This window comes from Artemia sp. Qi Xiang Cuo, chromosome 18, assembly GCF_049724085.1.
Source record: "Artemia sp. Qi Xiang Cuo chromosome 18, ASM4972408v1, whole genome shotgun sequence".
In the NCBI taxonomy this organism is placed as follows: Eukaryota; Metazoa; Arthropoda; class Branchiopoda; order Anostraca; family Artemiidae; genus Artemia; species Artemia sp. Qi Xiang Cuo.
In genome coordinates, this window is record NC_142811.1 from 4,864,837 (window position 1) to 4,889,013 (window position 24,177).

The 24,177-nt window shown below is 34.0% G+C and overlaps 1 protein-coding gene across 3 annotated transcripts in view; it reads left to right on the plus strand.

The window, feature by feature from the left end:
• The window catches only part of jbug (filamin-type immunoglobulin domains fbug), a 367,002-nt gene that overhangs the window by 240,459 nt on the left and 102,366 nt on the right, over positions 1-24,177 (plus strand). For all 3 annotated transcript variants that reach the window (XM_089104337.1, XM_089104338.1, XM_089104339.1), the window contains 6 exons: positions 1,101-1,268; positions 4,360-4,506; positions 5,819-6,037; positions 6,632-6,805; positions 11,058-11,207; positions 19,366-19,587. In XM_089104337.1, coding sequence (XP_088960463.1) covers positions 1,101-1,268; positions 4,360-4,506; positions 5,819-6,037; positions 6,632-6,805; positions 11,058-11,207; positions 19,366-19,587 — 1,080 coding nt within the window. The remainder of the gene's footprint in view (positions 1-1,100; positions 1,269-4,359; positions 4,507-5,818; positions 6,038-6,631; positions 6,806-11,057; positions 11,208-19,365; positions 19,588-24,177) is intronic.

Below are 24,177 nucleotides of genomic sequence, written 5' to 3' on the forward strand. Positions count from 1 at the left end.
GAACGTGTTTGAGGAAATGGTTCGCTGTTAAGGGGTTTTAGTTGCCTTCCAATCACTTTCGACTATTAAAAAGGGCAAAAGCCACTCCAGTTTCCAATCGAATGAGCCCTTTTTGAAGTTTCTACGACAACTCCTTCGATACAAAGTGCCCTGGTATGGAAAAAATTTAATAATAATACATTGTGCCAACATTGTTCTTTACTTAGGCAGCGCGATTGCGCAGCCTATGATGAGTATGGATTTATAACTGAATAAATGAAGCTTTGCCAATTAAGATACATTTTTTTTCTTTCCTTTCTATTTTTTATGCTAATTTTACTCAATTTAAATAAATGATCTTTCAAAAAATATAGTTAACGTACAGGTGTTTTTGCAGTATAGCAGTAAATTTTTCGAAAATTTATGATTATTGGTTATGCTCGAGCAATTATTTTCAATACCTAACCATTTTGGATGATTGCCACTTTTCAATATATAGAAAAGAAAAAGAAAAAATTAGAAAATTAGAAAGTAGAAAAAAGAAATATAAAGGGTTTGTAGTATTAATGAAAATATTACTAAGTAGTTTTAATATTCATTACAAGAGGGATGGGGAAGATGTTAAAAGACAGAGGGAAGGGGAGATGTCTTAACCTTTATGTGCAGATACGGTTCAATGACAAAAACCGAAGAATATACAATCCTCTATCAGGCAGTTTCTTACTAGGGTGGGGAGAAATCGTAAGGAAAAATTTAAAGGAAACTGGAATCCCTTGGAAGGGGGTAAAGACGGAAAAGGCCTTATATAGATTGAGATAGAGGAGGAGCGCATGCAGCTGTGTTGGCCTCAGGTGGCTTGGTGGTGCAGGTAGTTGTTAGTAACAGTAGTCAATCCTCTGTAGGCTTATAACCTTAAAAGCTTGTTGCATTCTGACCACTGGTCTGTGTAACGCAGGTACTGACTTCTGACCTCGGCCGGAAGTGCTATGCACGGTCTTCAAAAAAAAAAAAAAAATATATATATATATTGTGCATATATATATATATATATATATATATATATATATATATATATATATATATATATATATATATAATAAAAGATTTTCTTTCTTTCACAGTTGATGCAGGATCTGCTGGAGAAGGACAATTAGAAATTTCTATCAATGATGGGGAAGTACCAAATCAAGTGCAAGTTTTAGGAGGAGGTAGATGCTTAGTCTCATTCACACCTGATCATCCTCGACTTCATACAATTGACATAAAATTCAACGGTGAAACAGTCCCTGGTAAATATTTACTTTTTAAATGCTGATGTTTAACTTGTAATATATAGAGTATCTAATGTTTACAGGTATTGCATTGATTAGATACAAATAGTGCTTTTGCTATTGACTGTTTTTGCGAGAGGTAGGCGTGGTCACGACACGAAGTTTTACGAGGGAGATTTGTTAGTACAAAGTATGGTTGATTGCCGTGAAATACAAAAAGATTTACTTTTTGTAAAGAGTAAAGAAAATTAAATAGAAAAATTACTTAAATACATTTTTTCTCTCCAGATGCACTAGAAAGTTAAAAGTATTTTTTTTTTGTATTCTGCTACCTTTTTTTTTCTTTTTGCTGTAGGGTTGCCAGATTTTTTATAAATTTTTGTTTCCTGCTTGAAAAAATTCAGGAAAACTGAATTAAAAACTAAAATGGAAGGGTTGGACGATCGTGTTACATCTTATAACTATTTAAAGACGGACTTCTGTATCACAATATCTCCCTTTGTCTTAAAAGTATTACTTTTTTCAGTAGTAGTAAAAAAATACTTTTTTATGATCACTATGCCGATTGGATAAAATATTTCTGACTTTCAAGTAACTACTCTAGATCTCTCCTCAAAACATAGTTTTTTTTAATAGATAATGCACATTATCAGGTTTAAATTTTTTACGACAGCTATATTAATTCAAATGGCGTACTGTAATTTCTTATGTTCCCATGTAAGACCGTATCCGAGGAGACTAGGGGGTTTGTTTGACCCCCCCCCCTCCAAATTTTTGGTCAACTCGTAAAAACGTAACAAAAATGAATAAAATCAAATTTTTTATGCGGTTTTTTAACGTTTTTCGTAAAGCCCCCCCCCCCCCCGAAAAAAATCCTGGATACGTTCTTATTCCCATCCAGTAGCTGTCTCTGAGCCAGGTTTGAAATTTAGGTTTGTAATGTTGATTACGCATGGCACTGTGCTGTGGCTTAGCAATCACGGGCAGCTGTTTGCCCTTTTTCTTTTTAGTTTATTTTTTCTTTTTTTTCTCTGCATTCCTAATCATTCGAGGGAGTATTCCAGAGAGAGCATTCCAGGGAGAGGAGGAGGGAGTATTTAATGATGTATTTGGTATTTTATTGTTTGAATCTATTGTTGAATTGTTGGTTGTTGAATAAATCTAGCGATTAATCTATCCTCTTTACATTTTCTAAGCGGAGCAAATTTCATTGGCTGGTTTTATCCGTGTTGCCGTATCATACTCGGTTCTCAAGATCCTTTGAAGCTTCTATCTTTTCCAAAAATTTTTATTTAGAGTTTTCCGTTTCCTCTTTTTCTATTTTTGTATATTTTATATATTACTCCAAAATATTTTTGCTTTTTTCATATTTATCGAAATATTTTTTATTTTATTTTAGGGGGGTTTTAATCTATTTTTTTGTGGTTTTCAAAAATGTTTTTCGTTTTTTTTTTCAAAGTTTTCTGTGTCTTTTTGATCGTAGAAATGGTTAAAAAATGAAGATTTTGACATTAAAATTGTTTTTGCTGAATCTTTGAGGAAGAAAACAAATTCGATTTACAAACAGCTACTTGCTGATATCAGAAAAAAAAGCCCGAAATAAACTTTTATTTGCTGGAAAACTGAGATTCTTATAACATAGTGCCTTTTAAAATACTATAGGTAAACTGCAGTTATCGAGTTTCAAGCGAAATATAATGTAAAAGTATAAAAATGTAAGTTTAATATACGTAATAAGGTAAAATGTATTTGAAACTTATTTTATATACGATATAAAAATAATGTAATGTTAATGTTATTGTGAATGTCCGAAATCTGGTTAATGTTGACATTCACTGGTGAACGTCCAAAATTCCTTCTTGTCTGCTTGGATTCTATTAGCTTTGCGAATCAGCTTTTTCAGTCTTATGCAAGCTCTGATGGTAAAAGTTAAAGTTAGGTTAGGTTAAATTAGGCTAAAAATCTCAGAAATGGGCTAAAAACCTGACCTAACCTAACCTGTTACCATCAAACCTTGCATAAAACTGAAAAAGTTGACTGGCAAAGCTGACTAAATCCAAGGACGAAAAAAAAAATGTATTTCGGACATTCACCAGTGAAAGTCGAAATTCACCGATTTTGGACTTTCACGGTAACATTAACATAAAATAATGCAAAACATATTGGCGCAGATTTATCTTCCGTTATATATAGTTTTGAAATCCAGGTAACTCCGTTTGAGATGTAAATTCTCTTCTGATTTCTGTAAGTTCTGTTGCTTCACAGTGTACTTCCAAAGATGGTTAATCTGCTGTTAGAAACCCAAATCGCACAACCTAAAATTTATTAAAAAAATGAAGAAAATTCCTTTAGCAGATCTTCATCCACAAGGCCTTTTTTTTCTTCTGAGGCACCAAGGAGAAACTGCCAACGATTAGTGTTAAAAAATATGCTAGTATCTCTTGCTCAGAGGACCCAACGTCCAAACTATATAATTGGTAACTGTTCATAATTCTCGGCCAATCACTAATTTTCAGGTCTGAGAGCAAGCATAACGCTATACAACGGGTACTCGAAGCAAATATTTCCAATCTGAATCCATAGAAAAGCAATTGCGCATAAAACTAATCAAAACATTTAATTTGCTTTCTCGAAAAATTATGAAAATGTGAAATACGTCAATTTGTTTTTGTAACAGTGTTGGAAAAACAAAATGCTCAATAATAACCACGATAAGTTTTCAATTTTCAAAATAAAAGAAACGCCGAAAATCAGCCAAAATAATCTAAAACCATATGGTACCAAACATCTTAAGAATGTGTAGTTTAACTTTAAAAGCATAGTTGGATTTGGGAATTATACATTGCTAATGTTTTGTTTTTTATGGACGAAAAGTTTTGTTAAATCTAACCAGTTACTTCTACTTATTTATTTTCATGGTTCAATGTGGCAACACAGACAATAATGTGGCGCTGCCTTAAAAACTTCACAACTTGAAATAGCCAAAATGAAAATCCTATAAAATTTTAATATGAGTAGACCTAAGATGGGTCCTGGTGGCCAAAAATGTTTCTATTTTAATGTCCTTGGTGCTATAGCGCTGAACTAATATTTTTTTATATTATTTCAGGTTGTCCATTTAAATGCAAGATATTAGATACAAGCCGAGTGTCTGTTTCCTTAAAAGCTTTAGAGCTGATACCTGTTGGAGAGCCGGCTCAGTTCAACATTAGCGTTGACAGTAACAGCAATGCAGAATTGGCGGTTGCAGTCAGGGGTAAGAAACTTTTTAACATAAGAATTTATTAACAATTCTAATACTATCTTTCAACAACCATCAGGGAAACTCATTAACGTTGTTTCAAATCTTGCAATTATTATATAATCAAAAATTCACTTGTGAAAAAAAAAAACTAAAATATTGTTAACTCCCTAGAAGGTAACGTTACAAGCTACTCTTACCCGTCCTAGCCGAGTTGTTAGCACACTAGAAATGGAATTCTTTGTCTAAAGGGCGAAGGTTCGATTCCTGGTGTTGACGGTTATTTGGTTTGGGGTGGGGGTAACATCTGGGGAAAGTAAACAGGAAGGGTATGAGAAACCACAGGATGGCTGTCCCTCAACCCCCTATTGCACTTCCTGGCTGAAGGGTCATGAAACGGAGATCAGCACCGCCGTTTTAATCCCAAAACTTCCTAACGCTCATTAAGCCTTCAGATAAATACAAAACTAGTTCTAAGGAAGGGGGCTGGAGGTAGAGATTGATATACAATTCGTTTTTATTTCTGGGAATATTTCTGGTCTATGCTGTTTTTATGGAAGTAAAGTGTAACACTAAACCCCAAAGCGCGCAGAAATCATTCCGTATAGGAGGTGGCTTCCCCCTCTTCATTCCCAACTTCCCCCTCGTGGTCGTAGAAACTGCGGAGGATACTCATTCCATCAGAAATTGATAGCTCTAGTCCCTAGTTCTTTTTTTTTTAAGTTAAAATTGAATGGAGACCAACCAACCCCTGTCCTAGAAATTCTTTTTTATATCCTGGCCCTTTTGTTACTCCTTAGGACATAGAAGCGACATTTTGAGGTACTTATTTTGTACTTTCTCCGTGGCTGCCCAATTTTGCGTGGGGGTAATTTTCTAGGGGGGGGGGGTATTTTCCGTGTGGGTAATTTTCAAGGGGGAATTTCCCACATAGCGAAAATTCCCCCCACCAAACAAATGGGGCTTCAAAATTGAAACCTGCCTTGTCTCAAAGGAAAAATTGCCCTTCGCCAAAAAATCGAACAGCAAAAAAAAAAGATTTGGAGAAAAGCAAAAAGAGGGTAATTTTCGGCCGGTGAATAAAACGAAAAGGCAAAGTAGATATTTTGGCAGAGACTTCCAGACATAATTTTTTTTTTTCAGTTATCGTGCATTGTGTTTACCCAATGTTGTCTCAAAATTTGTTTTACATCAAACTTATAAAAAATTGCCTCAGTTGTGATATGGTCATAGTTGTGAGTTTTGTGACTACTTTAATGGCAAAATAAAATTACGGCAAAGGCTTGTCCTTGTAAACCTCACTGTGTATTGATTAAATATTTTACAGGACCCACGACTGACCCTCCAGTAAGAGTGACTGGAAATACGCAGAATGGCCTTGTTGCTGAATTCACCCCATCTGAGGTTGGTCCTCACACCGTAACTGTGGAGTTGAATGGTGTCAGTGTCCCTGGAACTCCTGCAGTATGCAAAGCCTATGATTCTAGAAAGGTTGTTGTAAGTCAAGTTCCTCGAGGGGTTATTGGAAAACAAGTTCAGTTCACTGGTAAATAATACTTTTTATAGATTGAATCATTGAATTCATGTAATCAACGTAATTTAAATGCATTAACTAATATGATTTAATTGGGTTTTTGTTGTTTATAAATTTTGGTTTAATTTTTTTTTGTATTAGTTTTAATTATTGATTTTTAGCATAATTTAGTTGCCGTAGGTAAATTGATATATTTTAATTTATTGTTAATTTTGTGCACTATGCAAATCGCAAATTTGTGAAATGTTGTGAATTTTTTTTTCTTTATTTTAAATTTTTCATTTATTGTAATTTTTATTATTAGTTTAGTCTTTAAATTTAATTAAGTTTTAATGTACTACCTAATCATTAATAATACTAGTTATTAATTAGTAGTTAGTCAGTAATAATTAGTAAATTAATTAGTAAGTACTAGGTAGTATTATTAAATGCTATCCACAAATTAATAATACAAATTATTTACATTATGAATAATACTACCTTATACGTTAAATTTTAACAACTTTAATTTAATTTCAATACAAATTAATTAACACAAATTATTTACATTTTAAATAATACTAACTTGTATGTTAAACTTTAACAATTTTAATTTAATTGTTGCAGTGGATGCTGGAGGTTGTGGGGAAGGCAATTTGGAAATTACTATCAGTGCTCGAGGGAGAAATGTGCCAACGCAAGTGCAGCCGCAAGGCAGTGCCAAATTTATTGTCTCATTTGTACCATTAGAAGCTGTTGATCATGTTGTTTCCATTACATTCAACAAGGAGCCCGTCCCAGGTACATGATTGGCTTATATATAGCATTTATAAATAATATAATTTTTTTGTAGACAAGCTAATCTTTGTTTTATTGATTACCAGGGTTCTTTGTAGGGTTCCCATATAGCAGCCACCCTTTTCAAAATGATATAATTGATTTAGTCTTAGAGGAGGATCAGCACTAATGCTACTACTACTAACAACTCACTGTAGCACTAAGCTGTTCGAGGGCAACATAGCTGCGAACACCCCGCTTCCCCACAACCTTACCTTTTATCCCATCCTATGCGGTCCAATTCCCTTTAACTTATTTTAAAACCTTTCCTCACCCTATTCAGGGACAAGCTGCTTTCGTTTGTCCATTGACGGATGGCCGAATAGCACAGTCTTCTGGAATCCGTCGTCCTTCACTCGCAAAACATGGCATAACGTTTTAAACCTTTCTGTGCTGATATTTATACCCTAAATGCTATGTGCAGATATTTTTAGGTACTGCTTTGAGTGACCCTATGTGCTGATCTGTGTGAAATGTGCTGATATTTATGCACTATGTACTATGTGTTGATATTTTTACGTACTCCTTTGAGTCACTCTATGTGCTGATCTGTGTAAAATATGCTGATATTTATGCCCTATGTGCTATTTGCTGATATTTTTAGGTGCTCCTTTGAGTGACCCTGTGTGCTGATCTGTGTGCAATTTGCTGATGTTTATACCTCACGTGCTGTGTGCTGATGTTTTACGCACTCCTTTGAGTGACCGTATGTGCTGATCTGTGTGCAATGTTCTGATATTTATACCCTATGTGATATATGCTGATATTTTTACGTACTCCTTTGAGCGACCCTATGTGCTGATCTGTGTGCAATGTGCTGATGTTTATGCCCTATTGGCTGTTTGCTGATATTTTTACGTATTCCGCTTATTGACTTTATGTGCTGATCTGTGTGCAATGTGCTGATATTCATACCCTATTTGCTATGTGCTGATCTGTGTGCAATATGCTTATATTTATACTCTATGTGATATGTGCTGATATTTTAGGTACTCCTTTGAGTGACCCTATGTGCTGAATTGTGTGGAATATGCTGATATTTATACCCTGTGGGCTATGTGCTGATATTTTTACGTACTCCTTTGAGTGACCCTATGCGGTGATCTGTATGCAATGTGCTGATATTTATACCCTATTTGCTATGTGCTGATATTTTTGCATACTCCTTTGAGTCCCCCTTTGCGCTGATCTGTGTGCAATGTGCTGATATTTATACCCTATGTGCTGCGTGCTGATATTTTTACGTACTCCTTTGAGTGACCCTATATGCTGATCTATGTGAAATGTGCTTCTATTTATACCCTATGTTTCATGTGCTGATATTTACATATTTGTTATGTGCTGATATTTTCACGTATTCCTTTGAATGACCCTATGTGCTAATCTGTGTGCAATATGCTGATTCTTATACCCTATGTGCTATATGCTGATATTTTTAGGTACTCCTTTGAGTTACCCAATGCGCTGATCTGTGTGCATTGTGCTGATATTTATACCCTCTATGCTATGTGCTGATTTTTTAAGGTGCTCCTTTGAGTGACACTATCTGCTGATGTGTGTGCAATGTGCTGATATTTATACCCTATGTGCTATGTGTCGTTGTTTTTACGTACTCCTTTGAGTGACCCTATGTGATGATCTGTGTACAATATGCTGATATTAATACCCTTTGTGCTGTGTGCTGATATTTTACGTACTTTTTTTTAGTGACCCTATGTGCTGATCTGTGTGCAATGTGCTGATGTGCTGATATTTACACCCTATGTGCTGTGTACTGATATTATTTAGGTACACTCCTTTTGCTGATCTGTGTGAAATATGCTGATATTTTTACCCTATGTGCTGTGTGCGATATTTTTTAGTACTCCTTTGAGTGACCCTATGTGCTGATCTGTGTGCAATATAGCCAGAGAAAGTAGGATAGACCCATATTTTATGCATAGCTTGTCAGTCAATTGGGTACCTAAAAATATCAGCACATTGTATATAGATCAGCATATAGAATCAGTCAAACGAGTGTCTAAAAATATCAGCACACAGGATGTAAATGTAAGCACATTACACATAGATTAGCAGATAGGGTTTTTTCTTGAGACAATTTTTCTTGAGAATACTTAACAAATATTCCTCAGGCTTTAGAACGGCTTTGTCCACAGGTGTTATTTCTCCAACCAAAAGCAGCAAGACTCTTTTTTAATAAAAAATTTTTTCCTTTGATTGCTTTACTTTTGAATCGCTTTAGCTGGACCTTTGCTCTTCTTCATGAATATTAGTTTGACTTCAGCTCTTCAGTGGGTAGGAAAAACTTCACAAAACCTTCCCACGCTTTAGAGTCATACAGTTCCAACTCGGTATGTGTTAATGCACGCAAATGCTGGATTATAGTGGAGAGGCTTATGTTGTAAAAAAAAGAAGTCACGAATGAAGCAAATCGCTGCTTTAATACTCATACCCATCCATTCTGGTGAAATTTAGCTTTGCAAATATGTTTTGTAGGTCTGTAGGACTTCCAGTGCCTCAGTCAATTGGTCAATTGAGTCGTCAATGAGAGCATGATCATCTCCGAAGTCGGAATCCGTCCGAACCCGATCTCCAAACTGCAGACCAAAGGGCAGACGATAAGTAGTTCGTGTCATGATATAGTCTATGATGCAGATGAAAAGTTCCAGGGTGGTGGCACACCTTTGGGGGACACCGGTTTTGATACCGAATGCTCCGTTTGCCGTTGACTTGAATGCAGCTCTCCGTCTCTTCGTAAAGCTTCTCAAACAGCTTTCAATATTTGTCAGGCATCCCAGTATATCGAAGTATCAGCCAGAGCGAGTTGCTATCCACCGAGTCGAACGCAGCCCTGAAGTCAACAAAGGCTAGGTATTCTTTCCTCCCGAATCTATTTGTCTTCTCAATTAACTGGTGTATAGTAAAGATCTGTTCTACAGTGGACCTCCTGGGCACAAACTCAGCCTGCTAGACTCTCCTCTTTCCAGCACGTTCATAGCAAATAGCTTTCCAGGCACTGAAAGAAGTCTTATGCCTCTGTAGTTAGAACAGATTCTTTTTCTCCCGTTTCTCTTCCAGAGGGGCTGGATTATGCCATCTCGCCAGTACTTCGGGAGGCGTAAAAAACAAGGACTGTCATTTTGCCTTCCCTGTGACTGAGTCGAGCATTGGCAATTCTATCCGATACGGGAGTAAATGACAGTAGACCCTTCTTGGACTTGTCATCAAGAACTAGTCCGACACCGTTTCTTCTGGTCGTTGTCTGGCTAGACCAGAGTAGGTGGTATCCCTCAACTATGGAATCATTCCCATTCCTGACTAGGTGGATTTCTGTTATCCCAGCAATAGAGATGCAGAAAAACTTCAGTTCCATCGCCAGAAGCGTCATAGCTCCGGGATAATTCAAAATCAATACATCCCAGGTGGCATTACGGAGATCACCTTGTTCAAGGAGATTCAAACGCTGGTCATTTCTCAGTCCAGGGGCAAACAAGGGTATTAATGGGATAAAAGAAGATTGGTCATCCGAGGCAGTTGCTGAGCTATTCGTTGCAATGGGTCTCGGGTGGAGGGTTGCAAGCCAAACCGACCCTAGGCCTGGATTCTGATTTGAGCCAGGATGAACCTGGAAACTGAGAATCCTCGGGTGGGCTCCACCCGCCTCATGAGGTTGAGGCCACCCTGATTGGAGCATTTAGTCAGGGAATACCCCATATCCAGAAGTACGTGGTCAGCAGACATGGTCTGATGAAGCTACCATGCATTATAAGGAGAATACCAATAGACTATATTTAGTTCTTAGTTGATGTTAGTGTTATTTGATATCTGATGTTAGTTGAAGATTAAATGTGCTTGTTTTACAAAGAATATATTGTGATATGTGGTTTTACGGCCATTATGATCCCTATTCAAATATAAAATATCGAAGGACCCTTAAACTAATTACCCTAATTTAATCACTTAATTAATTAAAATTAAAAGTTTAATTTAGTTGAATTTAAATGTTTTAATTCATTTAAAATTTAATTTCTTTAAAATAAAACAAAAAATTAATCATATAAGGGTGTATTATAATTAATTATAAGCAAAATACTAATCAACTAGATGTTAGTTATTATTTGATGGTAGTGTTAGTTGATGTCGGATGTAAGTTTTAGATTAAAAGTGTTTGTTTATGTAAAGCATATATTGTGATATGTGATTTTGTTTCCATTAGGATCCCCATTCACATGTACAATATCAAATGACCCTGGACGAGTGACAGCTACAGGTCGAGCTCTGACCGCCGCTTCTATTTTAAGAACTTCCACTTTTCAACTTACTAACATTTCTGGATCAGTTGATGATATTGAAGTTAATATTGAAGGTAATTTTTTAATTTTGTTTTTAGTCTCTGTCTAATATGAAGTGAAAGACACTGGTAAAATTGACTTTCAACCCGCACAAAACAAATTCTCATTCTCGGTATAACATTTCTTTTTTTTTCTAAGAAGATAAAAGTTCAATTAGCATTTTTTTATTATGTTTTTATATTCATTTAAACTGTTCTTTCTTGAAGAAAGCAACTGAAATTACCAACTCTTTTTGCAACTTCAACAATATTTATCTGTTTACCTCTGTAGCATCTACCATTTAGGACCGTGCCCACTCCCCATTGTAGAAGATTACGCGTGCTTGTTTGATTGTAATGGCCGAAATACAGTATGAAACCCTTAATAAAAAGAAGATTTTCTGAAGTGTAATTTTTGTTAAATATTCCCCTTCTGCAACAAAAAAGGGGTGGTGATGACGACAGAAATTGATTGTAAAATTTATATGAAATCTACATTAAAAATAAAAACTAATACTTTCCATAAATTACTCTAATAAAGATACATATAAATCTTAATAGCAATCTAAAATCAGAGAATGTTTCAAAATCGTTTCACTATAGACACCGTAGTGTTTTATTTAGAGGTTTTCAGGATCAAGCATAGATCCCTTTGCTAAAATCTTAATTAAAGCAAGGTTTTTAGGACCTTGCTTTGCTAAAACCGAGGTTACTAATAAAACGGTTTTATTTAAACCAGTTAAATAAAACCGGTCTTAATTAAAGGTTGGTTTTCAGTGTCGGTCATAGATTGATATGCTGAAACCAACACCAGTAGTGTTAGAGGAATTTGGGTTACCATAGGACCAATAACAGGTCTGATTTAAAGTCATCTTTTCGCAGTTTTGAAATTGGGGTAATTTACCTATTACTGGCCAGTTATCATTTAGCGATTACTACCTTGCCTACCTTGCATTTTTGTTGTAAGGTTTGCTCACTACCTTGCATTTTTGTTGTAAGTAAGTTGGTCGATTATTGGTTGTTCACTTTGGGATTTTAGATGGCCGGTATGTGGTTTAGTGGTGGAATATACTTAGGGACAATTAAAAACTAGATGGCGATGTAATTCATAAAGAAATTGTAATTTCAAAATTTAAAGGGCGTGCATTTTACAATGGAATATACTTCAAGGACTTATACGCAACCCAATATAATTTTATATATATATATATATATATATATATATATATATATATATATATATATATATATATATATATATATATATATATATATATATATATATATATATATATATATATATATATATATATATAAATTTATCATTTATATTTTTTTTTGCCAAAATCAAGGACTGACGGAAGGCTATGCCATGCCATCTGGGGCCTTTATGATAGGCCTTGAATTACCAGTTCAATTCGTTTAGAAATTTCGTCTCGAATTTCAATCCGATATTATTTGGCAATTCATGAGCACGTATTAAAAACTTCAGTGTTTTTCAAATGTTTTAGGTTGAAAATAATATCAAGAGGATAAACACAATAAACATCAGATTTACGAGTTAAAACATTAATTAGCTAATTAGTAATTCATTTTAAATACTTTGTTTTACATCAAGGAAAGGTAAATTAACTACAAGGGTATGTTAATTCATTAAAGGTAGATTAATTAAATCAGTTAGTTACACAAACTAATAAATAAACGTTAAAATATAGCTTTTATTAACGTCTTCATTATTACCAATGCATTTTTGCTGGGTAATGATAAATAATGTGTTTTTTTTTGCTCTTAGGGACAAGAATGAGTTTTATACTAATTTTAAAACTCATTTTATAAACATTATTATTTTTCTTTGGATTTCAAAACTGGACCTACAAATATCGTTTTTGAACCGCCTCATCTGCTAAGATGTGAAATATTATATAAAAAAAAAGCTGTGATTCTCGGTTATTTCTGATTTGTATTTGTTTGGTTAATAATATTTTCTATATTTATATTCATTTACGGACATTTTATAGTCTTACTATTTGTGAGGTTTTTTTTTTCAAATGTGCCTCATTCAATTTTGGTCAATACTTATTGCTGGAATATTGCAAAAATTAAATCAAATTTTTATAATTGGTCAAGCGGAAACTTAAATAGCCGTATATGTCTTTAAAAATTAGGGGAAATCGGTAATCCAACTTTTAATTCAAAAACACTTCATATGTAGTTTGACAGTTTGGGTAGTTCTAAATTAAAAAAAAAAAAGAAGAAGAAAAACGTGAGTGAAGAAATAAGATATAATATAATAATTTAATAATAATAATATAATTCAATAATATAATAATACGGCCTCAAATAGCTTAAGAATATCCTTCGATGTTGTGGTTGTCTTTGGGAATAGATTGTTATAGTAATAGTAATAGATATGGCTATAGTGATAGTAATGTTATAGTAAAAGATATAGTATAGTAAAATAAGATAAAATAAAGAAATAAGATAATAGAAATAATAAAATAAGATAAAATAATACGGCCTCAAATAACTTAAGAATTTCCTTTCATGTTGTGGTTGTCTTTGGGAATCATAAGATTGCTAATGTTAAAATTGTTACAGACAAAAATTAATTACAGACAAAAATTGCGAAATTTTTTTACAGATAATTAAATTATTAGTTTTTTTTCGCAATTATCTCGATCAATTTTATTTTCAACATTAATTTTGAAACAACTAAAAGAAAATCTGAAAAAAAATCGTAGTGTTCAATTATGTATTGACCTAGGATGGGTCTAGGTGGCAATTTTTTTGTTTAGTGTCCTTGGTACTTCAATTTTTGTCAGGCCTTACGTTATCGCTTTATCCTAAACTTGTCATATACCAGGGTTGTAAAAATTTTAAAAATAAATAATGATTTTATTAATTTATTAATTCATGTATTTAATATTTATTTATATAAAATGTATAATATATATAATTTTATGCATTATATATTGGTATTTTCGAAGACCACAGTGTCTTTCTATGACGTACAAATAACAGTTCAAATAGGGATAAATCCTTTTATTAGACAATGTAAAACAATGATATAAATCCTGGATATTTTGATCATATACACAGTGATGGTCGCAGCTGATGACGGTCACTGTGTAGGTGATCAAAATATTCAGAATTTTTTTCATTATTTTTCATTGTCTAATAAAAGGATTTATCCCTATTTAAACTGTTTTATTTAAATTTATAATTGAATAATTTATAAAAAAAAATGGATCAGGCACATGCGTAGAAATTTGTATCGGTGTTGTGGTTGTATCAGGTTTGTCAACGCAGCGAAAAAAATCGAGTAAAAAATTGGTGTCATTGGTTGACTCTAACTAAAATCTTTATTTGTTATTGGTTCTTGAACCCCTTCTTTTCACGCCTAAGCCTACAAAACCTTCCCATGAATACAATACCCTATCTAAGAATACAATATCATGAACCTGATCATTTGAGGCTGTAATGTTATTTTATTTTCCAAACTTGACATAAAAAAGTAACCAGTCGATTTTCTATTTATGCAGCAAAGGAAAAAAATTTGATCTCGTTTGTCGCTTATGAAAATATTGACATAGTACTTAAAGTAAAAATAAAACTGAGCCGTCTTAGCTGAGTGGTTAGCGCTTCGAACTTGAAATACTGAGGTCAAGAGTTCGATTCCTGTTGTCGCTGATTCTTTGGTTTGGGACGGGGGTCAAAAGTGTGACCCTCTAAGCACAGCCAGAGTCGACCCAGCTCTAAATGGGTACCTGGAGAAATCTGAGGGGAAAACGTGGGGAGCGTCGGATGATTTGCCCCCAACCACTCCCCACTTAAGCAGTTGAATCAGGAGATCGGGACATGCGTAAACAAAGTTAAGGTAATTGAAATAATAAATAAAATAACCGTGTCGTATTTGTATGTCCAGTAATAGTAGGTGTTTCCAATTATCATTGATTACTTTTTTTTATATTTTCGTTTATTAGTTTCGGAAGGGTTTTGGTAGCTACTGTAAGCTAACAAGATTTTTTCATAATAGGTTCTTATGATTTTTTTCTTTATTTTTCAGGAGTTCCAAGAAATCTTTGAAGCACAATTTATTATTCTTTTCTAAATCTTTCCTACACGGATTAACAATTTACTTTTTCAAATCGGACGATACTAACTAGTCATTGGCTTTTTAATTTTTTGAAAGAAAAGAGCTTGTTTTCAAAATAAAATTCAAAATTAATAAATTTTTTCTTCTCTTTTTTGTGAAATTAGGGCTCAAAGACTGCTGACTTTGACTTTTACATGACTTTATTTTAAATTTATTTTTCCTTTTATATAAATATATTCCCAATTTCTTGATCAGTCTCTTTTATTTTTTCTGTAAACAAATCTAAAGGTTTATAATTCAAGTTTTCATATCTTAATTTTAGGGTGGTGGATCTATTTTGTAGCTGGTTTGCTCAGTTATTTTTAATGTTTTTAATGAATTTTTCCAAATTCTTGAGAATGGCATTATGAACGCATGAGTCTTTTGACTATCTTTGGCTGTGTATTTAAATATAATAATAAAATAATTCTGAAATAGTTTATTAGCTAAGGAAAATTAATTACCCTGGGAATCATTAATACTACCCAGGGTAAATTTTAAAGTAAATTTTAATTGTGCTAGTGGACTTTATTTAAAATCTTTGAGAATGAATTTATAAATATGATTTTTCTTTTTTCTATATTTGTTGTTGTTACAAGTAGACCTGCAAAACTGAGTCAAGGCTCATGCCAAAAATGCCCATTGCCTCGATATTCCCCCTGTCCTCGGAAAAAACTCTGTATAGCATCAATGGCCGCTGGAGTATTGATGACCCTTCGAATGGGGTATTTTGAGGTGGGACTTCTAGTCCCTATTGAACTAACCTTCCTTGGTAATTTCAAGGTATCCACCAGGATTTTTCCCCATCCCTGGAACTCCACCCACCAGCTTCAGACAGGCAACACTTGTCCCTCACAAGTAAGGGGGGAGCCACCCATTGCTCACCAGCCATAAGCGGCATTTGATCCTCCGAACCGATACTAGCAAAAGAACTTATTTCCCTTACCTCGGATTTCTCCTCAAGAGATCTTATCTGCCCCATGATTGATACTTCACATGTCCGAAGGGATTACCCCCCCCCTCCGAGTATGATTTTGGCAGTCTGTACGTGCTTATTCTTAATGGTCACACATTGGGAGGCCGGTCAGTAGCTGGACGGTGACTGACATTAGCACTAGCACGCCTCTATTTGTGTTGATTACCCCCAAGGACACAACAAGAAGGTTAACATCAGTACCCCCCTCGACTATCTTTTACGTCCATTTTTAAGTATAATAATAAGATAATTGCATAATACTTGGAATAATTTATTATTTACGAAAAATTAATTCTTACGGGCATTACTAATAATGCGTAGGTTAATTTTAAGGACGTCGATGGTTTTTATTCAAATTATTTGAATATAATAAAATGAACATCTATATATATATATATATATATATATATATATATATATATATATATATATATATATATATATATATATATATATATATATATCGGCCCCATGATTGATACTTCACATGTCCGTAGGGATTACCCCCCCCCCTGAGTATGATTTTTGTAGCCATTACGTGCTTATTCTTAATGGTCACACTTAATGGTCATATAGATATATTTAATCATATTATTATTTACATTATATGTTGCAAAATAAATGTAATTACTTTTTTACTTGAACAAGGCGTAAAATATACTTGTACATTTGGTATTTTATGTCTAAACAGTTTTACACGTTCAAATGTGACTACAACTTTTCATACAACTGCTAAGCTTCTGGTGATATGGTTTAATATTTGCAGCTTCATTAAGCTAGGTGGCTAGGTAAGCTAGAGTTTCAAAGGGATATATATTCAACCATATTGTACATTTATTCTTATTCTGAATGGTCTCAAACCTTTAAAGTAGGAAAATATTTTGTCCAGATCATTAAGTCGTGTTCACATTCATCTGAAGCCAGACTGCTTACGCATGTGTCTCTAGGCACCTCCTGTTCATACGATGAACTAGTTGATTGGTCGAACTGAGTTAAAAAAAGAAAGAGGGGAAATGTTATAAAATATTAAAATATTACAAAAGGTCAATAAATTCCAAAAAAGGTCATAAAATGTTAAAGTCGAGCGCTTTTTGAATTCTTGAATAACTGAATTTTTGTCATAGTGAATACAATTACCAGCAGTGGTGTCAATTCACGAGAAGATAAGAGGAGGGCAGGTCTTGATTTTTTAAATTAAGACACAAAAAGGTATTTGAATTCTTAGGGGGGGGGGGGGGGATATTTTTTTCCACTTAAAAGATATCTAGGGGGTAATTTTCTCTTTTCCCTCCGTTGGCGTACCAGATTAACAGGGGGAAATTTTGATCTGCTTGAGCAAGGGGAATCGGATAAAGGATGTTCTCCTAACTCTCAAATCAACTGCCAAATGGACGTATGCAATAGAGATTGTTGCCAAAAATATGTAAGGCTGGGCTGGCCTACCATGACAGGACCAAGGAAGTAAATCTTGAAGGTAACGGGTTCATTGTCAGGAGTATGATCAAGAAGAATAAGCAGAGGAATGTTTCGCTTTTGTACATCAAGACATCTTCAGCGTTGAATAATAAGCGTAATTTTCACATTTATATATATTCGCATCAATATATAATAGGATAATATTCAATATATAATAAGATATTAATTATACAATTTATAACATTCAGGCCAGCAACTGGGCTTGAATAGACAAAGTGGCCCTTTTAGTCTCAATATAGACCTTATGATCCATTAGTTTCAATATGATCCTTATTTTCATAGTGAATACTGCCCCATAAACAACTTATATAACAAATATGATTGTTTGGGCTCTTGAATAAGAGTGGGCCCTACGTCTTTGCTGGCACTGCTAGCTAGGCATGCATGTGAACGCCACTTAAACTGTTAAATGAGAGTTCTAGAGGTAACACGAAAAATTAGAGCTATCAAAAATGTTGTATTTTATCTAATACAGTTCAATTACACCGTATTAATATTTTGAAACATTCCTCTTTAAATTCCCCCTCCTTCTTATATTTGAAAAATATCGTTTTTTTTCTATTTTCACTGAAAAAATATCCTTTTCGGTATTTCCATTGAAAACTCGAAAAGGTTTCAAAACCTTTTTGCTGTTAATAGAGTAACAAGAGGAAAAAAAAATAATAAAATGGTTCAATTTCTGTTAATTGAAAGTTGGTGTTATTACCCGATGATTTTATCATCCTAGGCTAAAGGAGCCATCATAAATGCCGTTTCCTTTAACCTGGTTGGTTGCTATTTGCTCCTCCCTTTACTTGGTTCCTCCCCTTACTCCCCTTACTTGGCTTAAATGACGATGAAAAATTAACCTATTTGCCGTTTGGTGTGCTACCCATAAAAAGTAATTTGAAGACAGGAAGAATCTATTTTCACACGGATACTCTGCTATTGATACTATATTTGAATGACCTCAGTTTTGAACGCACACATAATTAAAGAGAAATGGAAATATTGAAAAATTAGTAGAACGTTTAATAAAACTCTGAAATTTTGTAAAAGCAAAAATAAAATTTTGTTTATGAGTAATAATTCTCAAGCAAGAGCGGATCTAGGATTTTTGTTCGGGGGGGGGGGTACTCATTTTCGAATCGGTTTTCGACTACTTTTACTAATTTTTACTAACGTTTTACTAATTTTCGACTCGGTCAAAAATTTCGGGAGGGGGGGGGGGTTCAAACCGGGTAACAAAAATGCAGGCAAAAGACATTTCTCCTAAAGAACTAAAAAATAATTTCTTCGACACGTAGGTTGGTGTCAAAATTACAAGTAAAAACCTTCACCTCTCCCAAAAAATCCTTATGGCAGTCTCTCCAAAAGTAAAGATATTTTGCTAAATAATCCCATCCCCCCGAGCAAAATGTCTGGATAGGACTCTGGTATGAAAAATTGTTTATTAACCCAGAAAAAACGTGCTCAAGGCCTTTTAGATACAGTACCTGTAAAACTTACCATTTCCCAACTCTGTAAAATGTTTAATGGTTAACATTGCTTAAGCTAGCTGCAGTTACCTAACGCTAACAACTTTTGCTTGAAGCGCTTTTTAACTAATGTCAATTACTGGTTGACAGGACCGAATGGACTTTCAATACCAGCACAAATAAAAGACAATACTGACGGGACGTGCAGTGTCGACTTCACACCCAAAATTGTAGGAGAACACCGTATCTACATTGCACACAGAGGGAAGTCATTGCCAGGCTCTCCATTTGTATGTAAAGCTTATGATTCTGCTGCAATTAGAGTCACTCATCCCCCTGGGGGCACCGTTGCTAAGCCGGTTACAATCACAGGTAAGTTTTTTTTTATCCCATTTCCTCTCTCAGTGATGACAGAATTTACTTCCAAAATACGTCTAATTTTGACTTTAGGCGTCACCTACTCTTTTTTCTAATATTAATTAACAGCTGGAATGGACACCTTCAAGTCATCATATACTACCAAAAATCTAATAAAAATCTTGCCATTTCCGTGAAAAAGGGCATCCTCCCCCAACAGGAAGCCCTTCGTACGGTAGCTATTTCTTACCATACTTGAAAATCTTTCCTGATGGTTGCCTCGCGTGTCTCCTTTAAAAACAAATAATAATCATAAAAACAAATTTAAAACAAACTAATTAAATTTATTATAATAAAACAAAAATTAAATTATCTATCATTACAACTTAAAACAAAAAAAATATACCAAAATATTTACGGTTAAATTACAAGCAAAACCGAAGAAAGTTATAGTGATTCCAATTTTCAATTTCAGGTAAGTTTTTAGAACTAAACTATGTTTTGTAGAGGATTAAAGAGTATGGGCATCTAATAAGAATGGAAACTGGGGCTAGTGTTGGCAAAACAACTATCAACTCATCAAGCGTTTAGCAACGCTTGGCATTTTTTGGAGCTTAGTTACGTTTTTCTGTCAGGAACTAAGATCAGGCACTTATTGATATACTAATTTTACTAATAATACAAATTAAATTCATTATCCTTATTTTTAAACTGAAAGAAAATGCCAAGTGTCGCTAAACGCTAGATGGCATTGAGGGTTCATTTTGTCGACACTAGCGCCATTTACCAGTTTTGTAAGTTACCCACTTTGCAGAGGATTTTAAAATAGCAGTAACTATGTAACAGTAAATGTAGGTCTTATGAGGCAAACTGATATAACTGAATATATTTATTTTTATTTTCAGAAATAATTTACTAAGAATATTTTCACTTTTTAGTGCGTTTGGAGATAAAAGTATTTCTTTTTACATATTTTTATAATATATAATAAGTTATTAAGGATTCTACTAAAGACAGCGAATATAAAATACAACCTAAGCGAACATTTCGGCTACTTGAATAATAGCTGTCTTCTGGGAAATATATGCGGATATATAAAAAAAAAAATCTAATTCACTCAAAACTTTTCGATAAAATAACAATGAACTAAAAGCCATAATAAATATAAAAAACGGCCACTTAGCCGAAATATTCACTGAAACTATATTCTATTTACCATCTTCAGAAAACTCCTCATTAACTTCTTATATTTTTTATGATGGAAAGGCAGTGTGGTCTTCCACATTGTTTTACATTATTTAATTTTTCCCCTTGATACTTTTCCTCGGATCAAAAGTAAATATTTGCGTATTTTGCCCTGACATAACGATCCATACTTTTCTACTAACAAAATCTCGCTTGTAAAACTTTATGCCAAGACCACGCCCATTTCTATTAATTTACTAGAAACTTAATTACTATAATTTACTACAAACAGCAGCAAATCGCACTGATTATGATATAGTCCAGGCTTTATTGCTTACGAAGCATCCAGTCATCAAATTAAACACGTCATTAACGCTTCGGAAGCAGGGTTGCCAACTGGCGACGTCTAAAAAGAGTGCAAATGAAGTCCAATTCAAGAATTAGAGTGTATGAAAAATAAAAATGAACAGCAAAGATACGGTTTCACAATCGAAAATGATAGTGATGATGATTGGGTTTGGGATTTTGACATGGATGAGGCCATCAATACTTACCAGGCCTTTGATAAGAAAACAAAGGTTCGACCATATGTGCTTCATAATGACAAAAGACAATGTGGACCATCAATTGCGACAACACCAATACGGGCAGCTAAAGAAAAGGTCATTGCTAAAGTATCTGAAGTAATCAACATCCGAAAACGTGTCAAAAATGGAAATGATCAGCAAGACACGGGCGGTTAGAAGATGTGCCAAAACGACAATTAGAGTGAATAAAAAATAAAAATGAACAGCAAAGATACGGGTTGTTAGAAAATATACAAAAACGACATTTAGAGCGTATCAAAGATGAAAATGAACAGCAAAGATACGGTTTCACAGTCAAAAACCATGGCGATTGTAATTGGGTTTGGGATTTTGACATCGATGAGGTCATCAATACTTACCAGGCCTTTGTTAAAGAAAACAAAGGTTCGACGATATGTGTTTTCATAATGACAAAAGACAAGCCGTGGCAAGAGTCAACGTTCAACATATTATAAAAACTCCAAAACCTGATACTTCATCGGCCTCTGTTAAAAATACAAAGGTTCGGCGTTATTTTTTCAAAAGACAAAAGACAAGCCTAGGCAAAAGAAGCTTCTAAAGGATCACAGATACAAGGAAAAGAAATTTTTGTATTGCTCAATTTACCAAAACGGACAAGAAATGGAGAAAGACATGCGACGCCTGACAGGCAAGATGAGAAGAGATACAAGCCTTGCAATGGCCAGGGAGATGTTTCATTAGAAAGAGATCTACAGAGACAATGGGCAGCCCAAGAAAGAAAATGAAAGGTAGCACACCCAACAGACATAGCACCTGTCTTTCTAGAAGATTTTTAATTTTCAGTTAATCCGGGTTGCAGCAGATCTACAGAGACAATTGGCAGCCCAAGAAAGAAGGAGAAGGGTAGCCCAGCCAACACAAATAGTACCTGTCTTTCTAGATTATTTTCAATTTTCAGTTAATCCGGTTTGCAGCGGTAGTTGTATTAAAAGTTACAATAAAGAACGAACTCTTGTTTATACTAACCTGTATAGGCAACTTTACATAAAGAATCAATATAGCTTATTATAACCAGGGTTTGCAGCGGTAGCTAGCAACCTAGTAAGAGTTATATAGAGGATCAGTATAGTTAATTATAAATACGGATTACTTAAGTTTCATCGGTATTAAGGCTGCAGAAATAGCTGAAACATAGTAAAGAACAAACCATGGCAGATATCCAGATTGCAGCGGTTGCTAGCAACCTAATAAGAGACGATCACGTCCCATAATAAAAAAAGAAATAGCCCATAACTCCTAAAACTAGAGACAGATCATTAAAAAAAGAAGTACAATATTAGAACGCTATTATTACACTATTTGAATATTGTAATTCAAACTAGAAAAATGCCTTAAAATTCAAAAATTAGTTTGTTTATTTGTTAAATAAAATCCATGGATTTTATTTTTACGAATGACGTCATGTAGTAAAAATTACAATGACGTCATGACACTTGTCACACGTATGTGGAAAAATTGAAGATTTTCAATTTTAATCTTTAATTCAAACTAGAAACATGCCTGAAAATTTTAAAATTAGTTTGTTTGTTTGTTGGATAAAATCCACTCCCTACGTGATTAAGCTTACAGGTTTGAACGCAACGAGTTATATAATGTCAATAGAAAGGCCCAAAAAGCAAAATTTGCAATTATTACAAATGATGATTCGATATCTGACAAGGGATTACAACAATTCTAAAACATAAAAAAAGAAAACCAAAAGTTTGAAGCTTAGTAGAAATCGTTGTTAGAAAAACATCATTACCGAATTTCTTTTCTTACAAGTATAAGCAATGTCTTTTTAAGACCTGAAAAAGGTTAAAAAAATCTTTAAGAGCAGTTCAGAATCGCTAAACAATAGTTCCAAAACATGCTTTAATACTCAAAAATTTTTTAAAAGATCCAGTATGAAAAGACAGTAAATTTTCTGCAGTTAGAAGACAAGCGACACTGACAATTCATGTATAGAAGCCTGCTGCGTGATGAATGACGTCATGCCGGGGCCAAGCGGCTGGTAATTGCAAAAATATTTGTTTATATTTTAACAAGGGATTGCAACAATTCGAAAACCTTAAAAAGTAAAAACCAGAAGTTTAAAGCTTAGTAGATATCGTTGTTAGAAATCGGACTTGCTTTGATAATCAAAAATCTTTGAAACGACCCCAGTATGAAAAGACAGCAACTTTTCTGCAGTTAGAAGACAAGCGACAATGAGAATACATATATAGAAGCCTGCCATGTGCAGAGTGCCGGGGCCTGGTACTATATATATGTATATTCATATTATTTTAGTTTTACATTCTAGTTTTTTTTTTCTACGCTGAAGACACATTGTTATATACGGGCCATATATTCGTTTTATTTTTGTTCTCTTAGTTTTGTTTTAGTGGTCATAGACCCGTTTCTCATTTTCAGATTCATTTCTTTTTTCGTCATGTCTGGTCAGTTCGGCCTTAGATCTTCTAAATGGGCATTGAAATACAAACAATTTCTACCCCTGAACCTGTCTTAGGTCTATTTATACCTCAAAATCACGGTTTTCTATGGTTTTTCAAGTGCACCGAGTGGGCTGGTCCCTCTAAATCAAGATCTGTTGGATAAAGCCCCACTCCCTTTAAAATTAGAAAACTATGACTTAAAATTGACCTTTTTGCCATTTATGACAAAAAATGTTACGCCCACTGAGAAATTTCAAATTGTGGTCATATAATAGGTGTATAAGTTGAAAGTTTCATCTTCTGCTCAAATGAAGCTGACAATATACTCTATTATTTTACCTCCCCTCCCTGATGACAAGGCCGTATTAAGGACTTTTTTATTTGGTGAGGGGGGT